Source organism: Lissotriton vulgaris, chromosome 1_1, assembly GCF_964263255.1.
Source record: "Lissotriton vulgaris chromosome 1_1, aLisVul1.2, whole genome shotgun sequence".
Lineage (NCBI taxonomy): Eukaryota > Metazoa > Chordata > Amphibia > Caudata > Salamandridae > Lissotriton > Lissotriton vulgaris.
Genome location: NC_141685.1, coordinates 791,663,712 through 791,679,398, shown reverse-complemented (window position 1 = coordinate 791,679,398; position 15,687 = coordinate 791,663,712). Strand labels below are relative to the sequence as shown.

General features: G+C 44.7%; 1 protein-coding gene across 9 annotated transcripts in view; it reads left to right on the top strand.

Annotated features, from left to right (window-relative positions):
- RALGPS2 (Ral GEF with PH domain and SH3 binding motif 2) overlaps positions 1-15,687 on the top strand; it is a 1,046,762-nt gene that overhangs the window by 884,158 nt on the left and 146,917 nt on the right. For all 9 annotated transcript variants that reach the window (XM_086956407.1, XM_086956399.1, XM_086956386.1 and 6 more), the window contains one exon: positions 6,615-6,707. In XM_086956407.1, the coding sequence (XP_086812533.1) occupies positions 6,615-6,707 (93 nt within the window). The remainder of the gene's footprint in view (positions 1-6,614; positions 6,708-15,687) is intronic.

Sequence of the window (15,687 nt, the reverse complement as noted above, 5' to 3'; positions counted from 1 at the left end):
GTTCTAGCCCCTCAGATTTTCTACCGCACGTCGTGCTAAGGGAGTCTCCACTGAGCTCTGCTCAGCTTTCCTTAGTTTTCTGGATTTCCAGTACTTTTCTCTTCAGAACTTCTTCATTTGTGTGGGGCTTTCAGTTTGCTATGGCTGATACTCCTAAAAAAGGACTTTTTAGGTCCTGTACCTCATGTGGAAAAAAGAGACTTCATGTGGACGACCAGCACAAGGATTGTCTCTATTGCCTCTACCCAGATCACTCCTCAAAGGATTGCAAGATCTGCCGTACCTTTTCAACAAAAACCCTCAAGGACAGAGAGGGGTGCCTTTTGATATGGCTACAGAGACTGAAAGACAAAGACCAGGCAGTCTCTTCTGGTGAGAGCGAATGTTCCTTCAGGAGTTCACATTCCTCTCCTAAAAGACCTAGAGTGACATTTCCGGGACCATCTACTGAGCCACCTCAAAAGAAGACTCATAAAAAGTCTTCAGAGGTTCACTCTAAGGTCTTGCCTGTGAAGGTTTCTCCTCAGGTTCTGCTTCCACCTTCAAGAAACCTTTCACAATTTAGTCAGCTTTGCCTGTGACGTCTACAACTTCCTCATCGTCGACGGGTAGGTCCATTTCTTCAATAATTAAAATGAAGAAATCTTCGTCGTCGACATCTGTAAAGTCCCCGTCGACGAGCACTTCCACATCAACGAAGACAACGTCCTCAACGAAAGCTCCATTGACGTCGAAACCATCACCGTCGACTAAGCCGTCGACGCCAACGTCGACGAAGCCATCGATGACGAAGTCACCGTCGACGCCGCAACCGTCGACTACATCATCGTCAACGTCCATGTTGATGATGCCATCTGAATCAGTCGTCAACGTCCGTCGACGACCACCCCGTCGACGCGTTCGTCGACGACATCGGAACCTACCTTAAAAAGTGCGTCTGTTCACCTAAAAATTACCAAGCGCACGCTGACACCGGCTTTAACCTCTCCGAGCAGAGTCCAGGCTTTACCACCTGCGCATCTCCTGGATGAGGAGGACTCAGATGATGGCTCTATGTTCCAGACGGCTACTAGCCCATCCAAACTAAATGTGAAATACAACGAGAGCTCGGATTATGAGGAACAAGAACAGATAGATTACCAGGAGGAATCCCAGGCTCCTCCTCGGCCTATGGTTTGTCTACCTAAGTCTATAGTCACTGACCTTCAGTTTTTGATTGCAGATTATAAACAAAGGTTCTCATCTTCGCCTATGCCTCCACCACCTCCAGTGGTTCCTCCTCCACCTAGGCCTCGGCCTTCACCTCTAATACTTCAGCCTGACCCTGCTCCCTCACAACCTCCACCATCCTCAGATGATGATGAAGAGGAGGAGCTACAACATGAAGAAGGGGACGATTAAGTCATTCCCTACCCGGCATCTCCTGTGCCTACGCAAGCTGATTCTCCCCCTGAGCATATCAGGGGGGTTCCATAATTTTCTTGAAAGGGCGGCTTTGCGTTTCAAAATTCCTATGACACCTCAGCAACAAGACTGCTTCCTTTATGATTTTAAGGAACCGTTCAAGAAGGCTGTCAGGTCCATCCTTATGATTGACTACATTTGGGAACAGGGGGTTAAGATCAGGCAAAACCCTTCTTCCTTACCCCCAGAGCTGCCTAGGCTGGACAAGAAATATAGGGCTCCAGACACGGCTCCAGCTTGCCTTACTGGCCATCCCAAACCGGACTCGGTCATTACCCAAGCAGCGCAGCGTAAATCAAAAAATCCCTCTGCTGCACTGACTGCTCCCCCTTGATAAGGACGGAAGAAGACTGGATAATATTGGGAAGCGTTTTTCTTCTATGTCCGCGTTAACAGTGCGCGCTTCCAACTCTTTGGCACTGTTAGGGCGTTATAACCGTCAAATGTGGGCTGATATTGCCCCATATTTGGGATCCTTACCGGAACAAGAAAAAGAGGAGGCTAGGAAGATTCTCTTGGAGGGTGAACGCTCAGCCTCAGAAATCATCGATTGTGCGATGGATATCGCATCGACGGGTTTTCGCCAACTGGCTGGAACTGCGGTGTTGCGACGCCAAGGTTGGCTGAAAGTACTGCTTTCCGTCCGGAAGTACAAACTAAGGTGCTTGACATGCCTTACGACGGTCAACTTCTTTTCGGTGCACACATCGACAAGGCGCTTCAAGGTATTAAAAAGGATACCGATACGGTGAGGGTACCCTCCAGTTTAAGAGTCCTCCTTTTCGTGGCTCAAGAGGGAGGGGACAATCTTCTACAAGAGGAGATTTTCAAGGTTACCAGTCCTCCTACACCTCAAATCAGCAGCCACAACACCAACAGCGACATCAACAGCAACCGTCGTCTTACACAAAGTCTTCCTTTCGTGGTAAAGGAGCAAAGACGAACACAGCCAGAAGACAATGACTTCTCGCTGCCACAGGTCTCCACTTATTCTCTACCATGCAAGATTTGAGTAAGAATCTAGTCTTTCCTACAAAATTGGAAAAAGATTACTACGGATCGATGGGTCCTTCAACTCATAGAAACTCCGCCTCAGACCCCTCCTCGTCCAATGCTCCACAAAAATTTACATCTATTGATTTTGGAACTCTCACTAATGCTCCAGAAAGGCGCTATAGAAAGAGTCCCTCTTGGTCAGCGAGGCTAGTGGTCCTCTTGGTCAGCGAGGCAAGTGGTTCTATTACCGATTTTTCTTGATCCGAAAGAAGGAGATAAAATGGAGACCTACATTGGACTTAAGAAACCTAAACAAGTATCTAAAAAAAACAATCATTTTGCATGGTGTCCATGCAGGAGGAGCTACAACTCCTCAATGCGAACGACTTCATGGTGTTTCTAGACCTTCAAGACGCCTATTTTCACGTGCCTATCCACAAGAATCACAAAAAATACCTCAGGTTCGCTGTGGCGGTCAGACACTACCAGTTTTGGGTGTTACCCTTCGGCCTGAAATCGACGCCACACATTTTCACAAAATGCCTGTCTCCACTGGCAGCGTACCTCCGGCAGCAACATCACCAAGTCTTCCCATACTTGGACGACTGGCTCGTCAAGGCGCCTTCTTTTGCAGGCGTGACCAAGTCCTCCAACGCCTGTCTTCAGCTTTTCAACGACTTGGGCCTCACTCTCAATCAAGACAAATCCGTCCTTCAACCTTCCAAGCGTCTCACATTCCTAGGCGCTGTCCTCGATACGGCCCAGAAGAAAGCATTTCCTTCGCAGGAACGTCAAACCAATCTGACATCCTTAGCGACCCGCATTCAAGCCAAAAGATCCCTCACGGTGCGCCTTTACAAGTCTCTTCTTGGGATGATGTAGTCTTGCATCCTGTTAGTTCCGCATTGCCGTCTTCACATGCGCCCTCTTCAGGAAGTGCTGTACACTCAATGGATCCAGTGTACGGGATCGTTCGACGATGTCATCCGTGTGACTCCTCCCATGGTGAAAGCTCTACAGTGGTGGGTTCACCCTCAGAACCTTTTGCAAGGCTTGCCTTTCTTGCTTCCAGTTTCTCCGCATATCGTAACAGATGCGTCCCAGGAAGGTTGGGGTGCGTTCATCCAAGAACTTGGAATCAGCGGACGGGTGTCCCCATCCGAGCGCCAGCTGCACATAAACCTCCTCGAGTTACAAGCAGTTTACCTGGCGCTTCGAGCATTTCTTCCTTAGATCAAAAATTCCCCAGTGATTGTGAGGACGGACAATACTATGACAATGCAGTATATAAACAAACAAGGGGGACCCGTTCTCTGACGTTGTCTCCCGAATCTCAGAAAATCTGCAATTGGTTGCTTCTTCACAACATTTCCCTTCGTGCAGAATACGTCCTTGGAATGGACAATGTCCTCGCAAACTCACTGAGCAGACTGCGCTCTGTGTGCCACGAGTGGGAATTGGATCAACAGCTGCTCAGTCACATCTTCTCCCAATGGGGCATGCTTCACCTGGACCTTTTTGCGACCAGACAGAATGCCAAATGCCAACACTACGCAAGCTGGCATCCCCAGAAGGGGTCTCTAGAGAATGCCTTTTCGATCGCATGGTTCAACGTCTTTGCGTACGCATTTCCTCCATTTCCCCTGATTCCCGAGTCCTCCGGAAGTTGAAGGCGGAACATTGTGCACTTATCTTGATGGCTCCAGCTTGGCCGCGCCAGCACTGGTTTACGGAGCTTCATCTCCTATCACTGGAACTGCCAATCCCATTGAAGCTGTTCCCCAATCTCCTCACAATGAACCACGGACAAGTCCAGCATCCGGATCCAGCATCTCTCAAATTATCGGCTTGGCTCCTGAGTTCAGAGAATTCCAAAACGTAGATATCCCACCAGATTGCAGAGCTGTTCTGGCCCGAGCTTGTGCTGACCGTATCAACAGAACATATTCCCTGAAATGGAAAAGATTCTGCATATGGTGCAAATCAAAGAAAGTGCATCCTCTTTCTTCGTCGCCTGCGCAGATTTTGCCTTACCTTCTACATTTGGCAAACTCAGGTCTTGCTCATGCTTCGATAAAAGTTCACCTGGCCGCAATATCTCGCTTCAGACGTTCCTCTGCAGGTCCTTCCCTCTGGTCCAGTAGACTCATAAAACAGTTTCTTAAAGGCTTGTTCAGAACATTCTCTCCGGCGAAGACTTTACCACCTACCTGGAAGCTTAACATTGTGCTTGTTCAACTAATGAAACATCCCTTTGAGCCGATACACAAAGCTGATATTAAATATCTTTCCTGGAAAACGGCACTTCTACTGGCTCTTACCTCGACGAGCTCCAAGCGTTCTCAATTCAAGACCCTTTCCTCCAATTCAAACACGAAAGAGTGATTCTAAGGACTAATCCTGAAATGTATTCTAAAGGTCCCATCTGACTTTCATCTTAATGAGCCTATATTCCTGCGCTCTTTCTTTCCGAATCCACAATCTGCAGCAGAGAGGTCTCTCCACTCTCTTGATCTCAAACTCTGTCTTAAATTCTACATTCACAGAACACAGACATTTCGCAAATCTAACCAACTCTTCGTTGCTTTTAGCAGACCTCGGAAAGGTCTTCCCTTGACTAAGCAGAGTATTTCACATTGGATCTCTGCGGCTATTGGCTTCTGTCATCAGCAAGCAGGACATCCTCTGCATTCCAAGGTTCGTGCTCATTCCACTTGAACAGTCTCACCCTCCATGGCACTCTTTGCTGGAGTGCCCATTACTGACATCTGCAGAGCGGCGACATGGAAGACGCCGCATACGTTCACCAGGCACTACTGCTTGGATACTGAACTTATGAAAGATGCAGCAGTGGGGCAAGCTGTGCTCCGTCATCTATTTCACTAAAGGTGAGCCTTCTCTTTCATCCCACCTTCCTACTGTATGCTCGCACATTCCTCTCTGATATGGCATTTTGGAACCTTTTGCATTTCATATTTGATATTTATTATCTAGTGAGATTTTATGTTGTACCATTCGAAATGTGCTTGTCATTGCTTGCTACTCTGATTCAGGCTTGTGAATCTATGAAAGATACCCCTAATACTGGATAAGGAATGCGTTACTTACCTGTAACTGCAGTTATCCAGTATTGGTATCTTTCATAGATTCACATGCAACCCACCCGCCTCCCCTGGAAGGGCTCACTTTAGTTCTCTCAGTAATATGTCTACTTAGCACTGTGCTTACGAACATTTGAGGGACTAGAGCTCCTACCAGGAAGGTTCCAGAGGGTGGTGATAGCTGATTGGCTCTTGGCCAAAGTTTGGTCCTTTTTACAAAAGGACATGGATATGTTACTAATGAGAGGCCTCTGGCCCATTACTAGGTATATATGTCTATGTGACATTACTTTATTTATGTACCGGGGACTCCCATCACGACGACGGGGAATGATTCAAGCATGTGAATCTATGAAAGATACCAATACTGGATAACTGCAGTTACAGGTAAGTAACACATTGCATCTAAACCATGTCATCTTTGTCTGTACTGCATCGTTATGTTGCTGAAAGTGGCTGAGACCTATCTGTTTACAGTTGTCTATTCTTTTTGCCTCAGACGTACTACAGGCACTTTATGCACCTCCTATTAAAATATTTTGCTATAGAGTTTTTAACTATTTTAAGTGTTTTTTTAAAATTTGTACTAAGTGTATTCTGCCTAAATGAATCTTACGATGAAATTGTTAACAAATTTGAATGTGGTCTTTCTTGCATGACCTGTGTTTCCACACTGCTGCTGAAACTGGTTGAGATATCTTTTATCTGCCTGTTGTGTATATGTTAAGCCCAGAGGCACGATAGCCACTTTATGCACTTCCTAATGAAATATTTTTTGTTAGAGCATTTAACTGTTTTAAGTGTTTTTAAAGTTGTACTCATTTTATGGCTTATGATATTTGAGTTTAATGTGGTGTTGGCTTCTATGTTCTACAAAAGATCCAATTGTAACTGTGTTCTGCCATTTCTTTACTTTGAAAGTGTGTATTTTGGCTAAATTTTTATGGGTACCTCTTTGGAGTTCCGAATCATAAATAAACTTTACTTATGTCCTATGCTGAAGTAATCATGTTAGCAGTTTGTAGCCTTATACACTTTTTTCTCTGTGTGCAGGTAGCTTCTTGGACCAAGTATTGGGCAGCCTTATGTGGCACCCAACTATTCTACTATACTGCAAAGTCTATTAAAGCTACAGAGAGAAAGCATGTAAGTACTTGAGAATGCTTATCTGATGAATACTTACTCACCTTTTGCAAATTCCCAGATGCCAGACTAGGTCCGGGCATGTTGCAGTAGTTCTCCTGCACCAGTGGGTGACTTTTGCTCCACTTAGACATCGGTTACAGCAAAAATGTGACCTCTCTAGTGCCATATGATGGCAGCAGTGAGGCAGCCAAATTGCTACCTCCTGGATTAAAGGACACTATAAGTTAGTTACAAAATGTCTAGGGTGTCCTGATACCTCCTCAGAAATGGAGATAGAGCGCCCCTTGCTGCCATCATCTCCTGAGGTAGCTTCATTCCATGTGGTCCTGAAAAAAGCAGCAGAAGTTTAAGAATTGCCTCTAACCATGGTTGAGGCCAAATCTAACTTCTTTAAGGAGGTGATAGAGCCTGCTTTGATGCATTGGAACCACTGCTTCCATTTAATGATGCCTTACCTGGCCTCATCAGGACAGCTTGGGGCAAACAGACTTCCACCCTGGCCGCAAATAGCTAATCACCTTCCCCTGCAAGTGGCCTCCAGGTGATCAAGCCTATTTTCCATGTGATTCTTGCCGGAAAGATTGGTAGTGCAGGCTTCCTCCTGTTCCTGACAGAACCTAGGTGCATTTCCCACTGCTCCTCCAGACAGATGATCTAAGAAACTGGATGCAGTGGACATAAAGGTATCTACTACGGGAGGCTATCCTTGCCTCCTGAAGCACTACATATTTGCTAGCGAGGTTCAACCATGCATTATTGGAAATGGCAAGTGTTGGACATAGACCTTTTTGAAGGGACTTTCCCTAACTTTGAATTAACCCTCCTGTTTTCTGAACCCATATTTGTTGACTTTTAAGACTCTGTGCACTTTGCCACTACTAATTTGTGTTAAAATGCTTGTGCTGTCTACTTTAAACAATCTAAAATTGGCTTTCACCCAAATGGCACATGTAATGTACTTGCAATTATCTAGCAAAGTGGTACTACATATGCCCTTGGCCTGTAAATGGAAAGCTATCCCTTTAAACATCTCAGACATGTTGCAGCATGTAAATGCAGTTTTACTGCCATTTCCTCCTGGCAAAACTCAACCTTTTGCCAGGCCTAAACCCTTCCTCTTTAATACATATAAGTCACCTCAGGGTAGGCCCAAAACAGCCCAGAAGGCAGGGTGCAGTGTAGTTAAAAAGTAGGACCTCATTTAAACTTTTACATGTCCTGGTAATGAAAAACTCTTATATTTGTTTTTCACTACTGCAAGGTCTATCTCTATCATAGGATAACATTGGCTACCTTATTACATTTAATTAGGTGCGCATTTTCAATTTGAAGCAAGTAGGAATATCTAGTTTGATGTCTAACAAATTGTACTTTAAATACCTCTTTAATGGTAAAGTTGGATTTTAAATCATAATTCTAAAAATGCCACTTTTAGAAAGATGGCATTTTCTTATCCTAACAGTTTTGTGCCTGTAGACTGTTTTCTGGATCACATGACTAGGTGTAGCTGGCTTTAGGTTTTTGTGTATTGCTCCCAGACAGTAAGACAAAGGAGGGAATATCTGTTGATAGTATAGGCCATCTATGACTTGATGAGGGGAGGAGCGGTCCCCTGCCACACTTGCTCATCAGAAATGCTCTGCCTGAGCCCACTCCCAAAGTGTCTAACAATACTCTTTTGTGACCCTACGCAAGCTGGGGCCATGTCAGAGCGGCAGGAAATTGCAAACACCTCTTGGGGTAGAAACCTACAGAACCTTCTCCTACATCAAAGCTGGTACCAGGTTATAAATATTGGAGCCTCAGACCCAACTTTTCAGTACACCTACGAACAACTCAAAAGGATTGCTGCGCTGCTCTGCAAGAAGGATTGCTGTCCTGCTGCCAGAGTAAAAGGACTAGATCTGCATCTTGATCTCATGACCACCAGCAGAGAAACTCCAAGGGATAGTTGGCTGGCCTCCTGATCAGAGCCTCTGGGACAGAAAAGGCTCCAATCACCTTGAACCCAGCACCTGGACTCTGTTGTGAGTGGTTTCAGCACATGGGAGATCTGCTGAGCCTCATTAGAACCCCCCCCCCCCCCAGCACTGCAGTGGACTTGTTTAGAGGTTTGATATGGAAGATTTTATCACAAAAGAATCCCTTTTGCCCACCACCAGCAGTGACCACAGTAGTGATGGATGCCTTCCCCTTAGGGTAGGGTGCTCATCTGCAGGAACTGGAGATCAGAGGTCCCTGGTGTACAGAAGAGCAGGTTCAGCACATCAACTTGCTTGAGCTGTGGGTGAGTCACCTGGTCTTGAAAGCTTCCCTACCTTCCTTTCTCACCGATCTGTCCAGATGTTGACAAATCACATGACTGCGATGTGGTATGTGAACAAGCAGGGGGGGCTTTGGGTCCCATCTTCTCTGCCAAGAAGCTTCGAGGCTCTAGCCTGGGCGCAAGCACATAGGATCTGGCTTGTTGTCAATCATCTGGCAGGCTTTATAAACACCAAGGCCGACAACCAGAGTCAGTGCAATCTTGCCAGCCAGAGGTGCCGTCTCGGCCCGGTGGTAGTCCTTTGGGGTGGCCCTTTTTGGCATTCGCAAGAATGTGCATTAGCCACATTTATGTGTCCTCCAGTATCTGTTGCACATTGCTTACTCACTCTGCACATGCTTCGTAAGATCATGTGGCTACCTCTACACATGAGAAGCTCTGTGACACAGGCCCTCAACACCTGCTGACTGGGCTACTACAACGCTCTCGATGAAGGAATTGCTACACACGTCCTACAGAGACTTCAGACGTTACTGACCATCGCAGCCAGACTCATCCTCAGCCTTCCCAGACGAACCCACATCCCACTCCACCTCAGGCAAATCCATTGGCTCACCATACAGAAGAGATGCTAATTTGAGATGTTGGCACACGCATAGAAGGCTCTACACGATCAAGGAACAGCCTACATTAACTACAGCCTGAACTTGCACCAACCATTGAGAAGAATACTCTCTCCCTCCCTTTCAATTGCCTTTACTCCCCACATCTACCGAAGCAGAAGTGGAGGACGCTCCTTTTCCCACATTGCAGCAAAGACCTGGAACAGCCTTCCCACACATCTCCGGACCATCACCTCACTTTTGGAATTCCTAATGGCTCTCAAGTCTTGGCATTCAAATAAGCCTCCAGGCCATGCAAGCGCCTGGATACCCTATCATCTGATTAGCCACGCTTTAGAAGTCCTGATATATTGATAGCTTTGGGAAAATGCCTTTATGCGCATTCCCTTTCTCCCTCCCCCTACTCTTCATTTTTCGAGTGCTGAGGAAGTTGCCTCAAGGCCAGGCCCAAGATGTTCTAATTGGCCCAGACTGACCAAGAAGAGTGTGGTACGCACACCTGCACTTCTCACTATGTCCTCCACTTTAACTTACCTTTGAGAGTCTATCACTTCTCCCACAAGGAGCATGTTCTACACCCCACCTTCAGTACCTCCACCTGGAGATTAAGCAGGGACACCCAAACTTCTTTCATCTGCTGCCAGAGTTAGTTGCTCTTATCTTATATTGTCGCTCCTCCACAAAGTTGCTAGAGGATGATTGATGAAACCACTTTTTTGTGTGGTATACAAATGAAGAAGTGGGTTCTTTGAAAGCACGCCTTTCCAATGTGTCTTTTACCCAGCAAGGTAAGGTTGTACAGTGGCACAGTTAAAGGTTACATTGCAGCTGTCAGCTTTTATTTGGCTTCCTTTTCAACCCTCCTTGTTAAAGACCCCAATCGTTTTTAGGTTTCTAAAGTGACTAGTATACGTTTCCACTTTTTCCGTTTGTCATGCCTCAAATGAACCTTAATGTTTCTGAAGTTCTTGATGTTGCTTGGTTTGAACTTTCACAATGCTGCCAGTTGCAAACTGTTATTGTTACCATCACCTCAGCGCTACATTAAATTGAGTTGCAAACAGTGTCTCGCCACCATTCACGTTTTTAACTAAGTAATCTATCTCTGAGGAGTAAATCAGCTCTCTTGCCCAAGGTGATCTCACATTCCACGTGTTAAAACCCATTATCCTACCCTCCTTTTACCCTATGCCCCATCCCACCTTCGAGGAGGAGAGATTACATCAGCTGGATTCTCGTAGTGCAGTCAGTTTCTACACTGACCCGATGAAGGAGTTTAGGTCTGCTGACCAGCGCTTCGTGCAATAGGTAAATAATGAACAAGTTGGTCCAGAAAAGGACATTGTTACTCTGTATTGGCAGTGTCCTTTTCTGGCCCATGTCTGTATTACCTATTATGTCTCTACTAAAAGAGCCACTAGAAGGAATTAGTGCTAATTCCACTAGAGTGAACCAACCTCCGCACTGCCATGGGGAGTTTCTGTGGAAGAGATTAGTCCCATTGTGGCATGAGCTTCCCTTCACACATTTGCGAAGCATTTTTATTGGGAAACAGCCTTTACAATGAAGTTTTTACCACGTTGTACCTTTACCACGGATGTTTTAGAACGCACATGCTTTTACAATGTATGCCTTTACCATGCATTTAAGGTAGGTTTAGGGTGTGGGCGTCCCCACCACAAATACATTGTGTGTGTGTATATATATATATATATATATATATATATATATATATATATATATATATATATATATATATATATATATATATATATATATGTATGTGTATATGTATATGTGTGTGTATATATATATATATATATATATATATATATATATATACACACATATATATATATATATATATATATATATATATATATATATATATGAGGTACGTGTAGTTCCCAGTACAGCGCAGCGCAGCGCAGTCAGCCACACCGCTAGTCAGGAACAGGCAAGACCCAAACGTGGTGCAAATGAATTTATTTAGTTCTCAGCCCAGCACCAATCCGCCATGACGCGTTTCGGCTAGAGATAGCCTTGATCACATGACAAACGTCACGGGGGATGACCACCCCTTTTAAAGTGCAATACAAGTCATCGCATGTGATAGAAAGCGAAGAAATACTCTACTTTCTAATGAAATACAATATAGATGTACAATAACTGCATGAATGCATGAGTCACACAAAGGCAAAGATCAACAATCATTAGAATTGCATAAATAAGAGTTCATGGCATGGCTAATAAATAAATAAATAAACTTATTGATAATACAAAAAGTTTAAAAACATTTAAAAGCCTATAAATAGTTTTAACTGTTCATATTACAATTTAAAACTGTCGCCACGCTAGTTATGTACTTGTCGGGAAAATTCATTATCACCATTGTTTGTTAACAAGTACTGATGTATCCTTAGTACAAACCACAATTCATTTTGTACCAAGGTATCAAATGATCGGATAGTGCATGTAGAAATACTGCCCATGTGGGCTGCTACAAGATAAAAATCTTAACCGCCTAATAATCAATTGTGCAACACAGTTATTACAAACACATCACATGACCTGATGACAAAAAAGTGCTACTGTAAAGTGAATTGTGCAAAAAGTAATGTTAATTCATTAATTTTGTAAGTGATAGGTTAAAATCATTGGTCAAACAGTGTGAAGGTCCAGGGTTCATGTTAAATAATAGCCATACCAACATTTCCATGTTAAATTCAAGTTACAGGACATATGAAATTGGTTCAGGTTAGACTGGAATGCAACAGCAGAATGGGTATGTACAGGTTATAGATGTGTGTAGCAATCCTCTCCCATATTGAGACCCTGAGGTGTCTTGGTGTCAAGGGAGATAATATAGCGGGTCTCCAGCTTCCTGAGTTGGGCCTCCCTGTCACCACCTCTCCTTTGAGGGGGGATGCAATCTATAACATAATAGCGCAACGTTGATGCATCTTTACCGTGTGCTATTTCAAAATGCCTGGCTACTGGGTATGTAGGATCAGCATGTGCAATTGCACGAAGATGTTGTAATATGCGCTTATGGACCTGAGGTCGAGTACTGCCTACATACCGGAGCCCGCATGGACATTCTAAAACATAGACTGCGAATTCTGTTTTGCAGCTAAGTTTTTGTTGGATCTTAATAGGTGTGGGAGATAAAGGTGTAACTACCTCGGTTTTACTCACACCATGCTTGCATGCTTTGCAGCTAGAACATCGTATGAACCCCTTGCTGTCGTCTAACCAGGAGCTAGTTACAACTTCTGGGCTACTAGATACCAGGCTATCTTTCATTGACTTAGCTTTTCTGTATGTGATGCTGGGATGTTGAGGCAGAATAGTGCCCAACACAGGATCCGTTGAAATCAGAGACCAATTGCTTCTGATTATTTTTTCAATTACTCTGTGCTGGTTACTATAACCAATGATCAATCTAGTATCATTGTCACATACACTAGCAGGGACAGTTGGCTGATTTTCACCTCCTAAACCAAGGAGTTCCATCCTGTTAGCCCTGTTAGCCCTAGTCATGGCAGCATCCAAGATAGCTGGTTTGTAGCCACGCTGTAGAAATCGCTCCCTACACTGCAATTGCGCTACACGGCACTGGTTTTCACTGCTGCAAATGCGTCTGACCCGCAGCATCTCCCCATAGGGGATGCTGCGAATTAAGTGGGCGGGATGATGGCTGTCCGCATGCAGCAGCATATTACCAGCCGTGGGCTTCCGGTACAGCTTAGTTTGGAGGGTGCCTTCCTGAACATAGATCTCAACGTCAAGAAACACAACAGATTGGGAACTGATAGTACTGGTTAGTTGGATATTAAGATTATTGATATTAAGTTTATCAATAAATTCTCTCACCTCTATTTCAGTCCCCTCCCAAACAAAAAGCAGATCATCAATGTAACGAGACCAGAGTTTCACCTTTGTATTCATAATATCAGAATGTTCCACCATCAGGACCTGCTCCTCCCAGAACCCCATGTGCAGACATGCGTAACTCGGAGAGAAGCAGGCCCCCATAGCTACTCCTCTGGTCTGTAAAAATAAACTGTTTAGCAAACAAAAACATATTGTTATTCAAACACATCGAGATCATCTCCACCACCATTTTAGAATGTATATATATATATATGTGTGTGTGTGTATGTGTGTGTGTGTGTATATATATATATATATATATATATATATATATATATATATATATATATATATATATAATGCTTGGTAAATGCATACATAGTAAAAGAATATGCGATTTAAAAACAAATGCAGAGTAAAACGTGTGTGGTAAAGGCATGCAGAGTATTTCCCTGCGTTGTTCCTTCATACAACCTATTTACTTATGTTCACAAGTGAGAATGAATGGCCATTTAGCTTGTTCCATTCTTCGGGATTTCTTGCTCTTAACTATTCTTTTATACCTACTGCCTGTGAGATGGTACTGCTATGGTATTTATTCAAAATGAGAGGAATATGCAGATAAAGTATTCATCGGAGGAAAATGTTGCTTACCTTCTCTAGCGATATTTCTGGTTAAGCTGCAGATCCTTCACAGATCACATCCTCCTACCCATTCTAATGGATGGTTACAAACTTCTGGGCATTAATGGGATTTGTTTACTTACGTTGCACTGCACTTTCATGTCTGATCTTATCCTCGTCTTGGTCTCCGAATATAATGGACGAGGAACTGACGTCATTGCGCTACTTATGACTCCAGGGATGTGACATGTGCACTGTAACATTGTTGAAGTGGAACCAGAGCCACCTATAGGTGCATGAGAGCTATTGCAAAGTGCACAGATCCTGCCTACGGATATACAGTGGGGGAGGAAACTGTATTTACATAGAGTATCCACCAGTAGATTTTTAGCCAAGGTAAGTAACTTATTCTGTTCGAGGCATGTGGGCTGCTGAATTCATATCTGTGCATAGATCGCCGCCTAGTGTTGGGTCCGGATGATTGCACATTGTTGTCCTGGAAGAGTCTTTGAAGTATCACGAGATAGGTGGCTCCTCCCCTGGACTACAGTGCGCATGGGCATCCTCTCCATCCTCAGATTGTTTTTTCATGCCATTGGGTTCGGATGTATATTTGTTAACTCAAGTTCGGAATCGATAGAAAACTTTATATTTGGCCAAATGGCCTTTAGTTATCATCGGTATTGTCTTTGCGATCGGTGCCCAGGACTTGTTCCAGCCCCATCCTCGAGCCCGACGTCCAGAAGAGCCGCGTGGCTTTTCAGTACTAAGGCCCGGTCGACGCCAGAGGCCTTATCGACAATCCATTATGGAACGGAGCCCATTCAAGAGATGTCCTGTTTGTAACTCCAAGTATCCTCACATCGATGTCCACCCGGTGTGCAACAAGTGCCTGTCTTCGGATCACGATGAAGCCAGCTGTATGGCTTGTTCTCGGTTCCGCTCCAAGAAAACAATTCGCTTTCGACGCGCGGGCGGAAGGAGGCCCAGTAGACGGCACCTGACCCGGTGAACATCTTCGATGCTGAAGAAGATGGAGTCGAGCAGGAAGTTCAAGAGAACCTGTCTGATCCTGCATCGGAGATCGACTCCAGTTAAGACGCAGATGTGGAAATGGTCGATAATGAAGACGTCGTCGACGAGGTAGGAGACGACGATGAGGCCTTTGGTGTGGTACCGCAAATCCGGACCCTGCTGTTTCACAGATATCGAGGTCCAACACTCGTGTCACAAAATATCGTCGTACCATGACGAATTTGGTATCTACAGACCGGTAATGATTAGGGCATTATCCCTATACATTTGCGTCACGATTGAGTGATGCTAACACCCTTAAATCGTAGTTTCCGTCCCGAACCCTCAGACTCCATTTTGTAAACGGCATCCATCTTATGACTTGCCCTCATATAGTCAATTGTTTAAGACCGAGTTTGATCAGAAAGGACACGTCCACCTTAGCTGACTTCCCCATGACCTGGCCGAAACTGCCTCTGCTGCCTCCAGCCAAGCCTGTTTGGGCAGCTCCTCGCCCAGTGGCCGAGCGAGATATCATCAAGGCACAACATGTCATAAACCATCCACTACATACAGA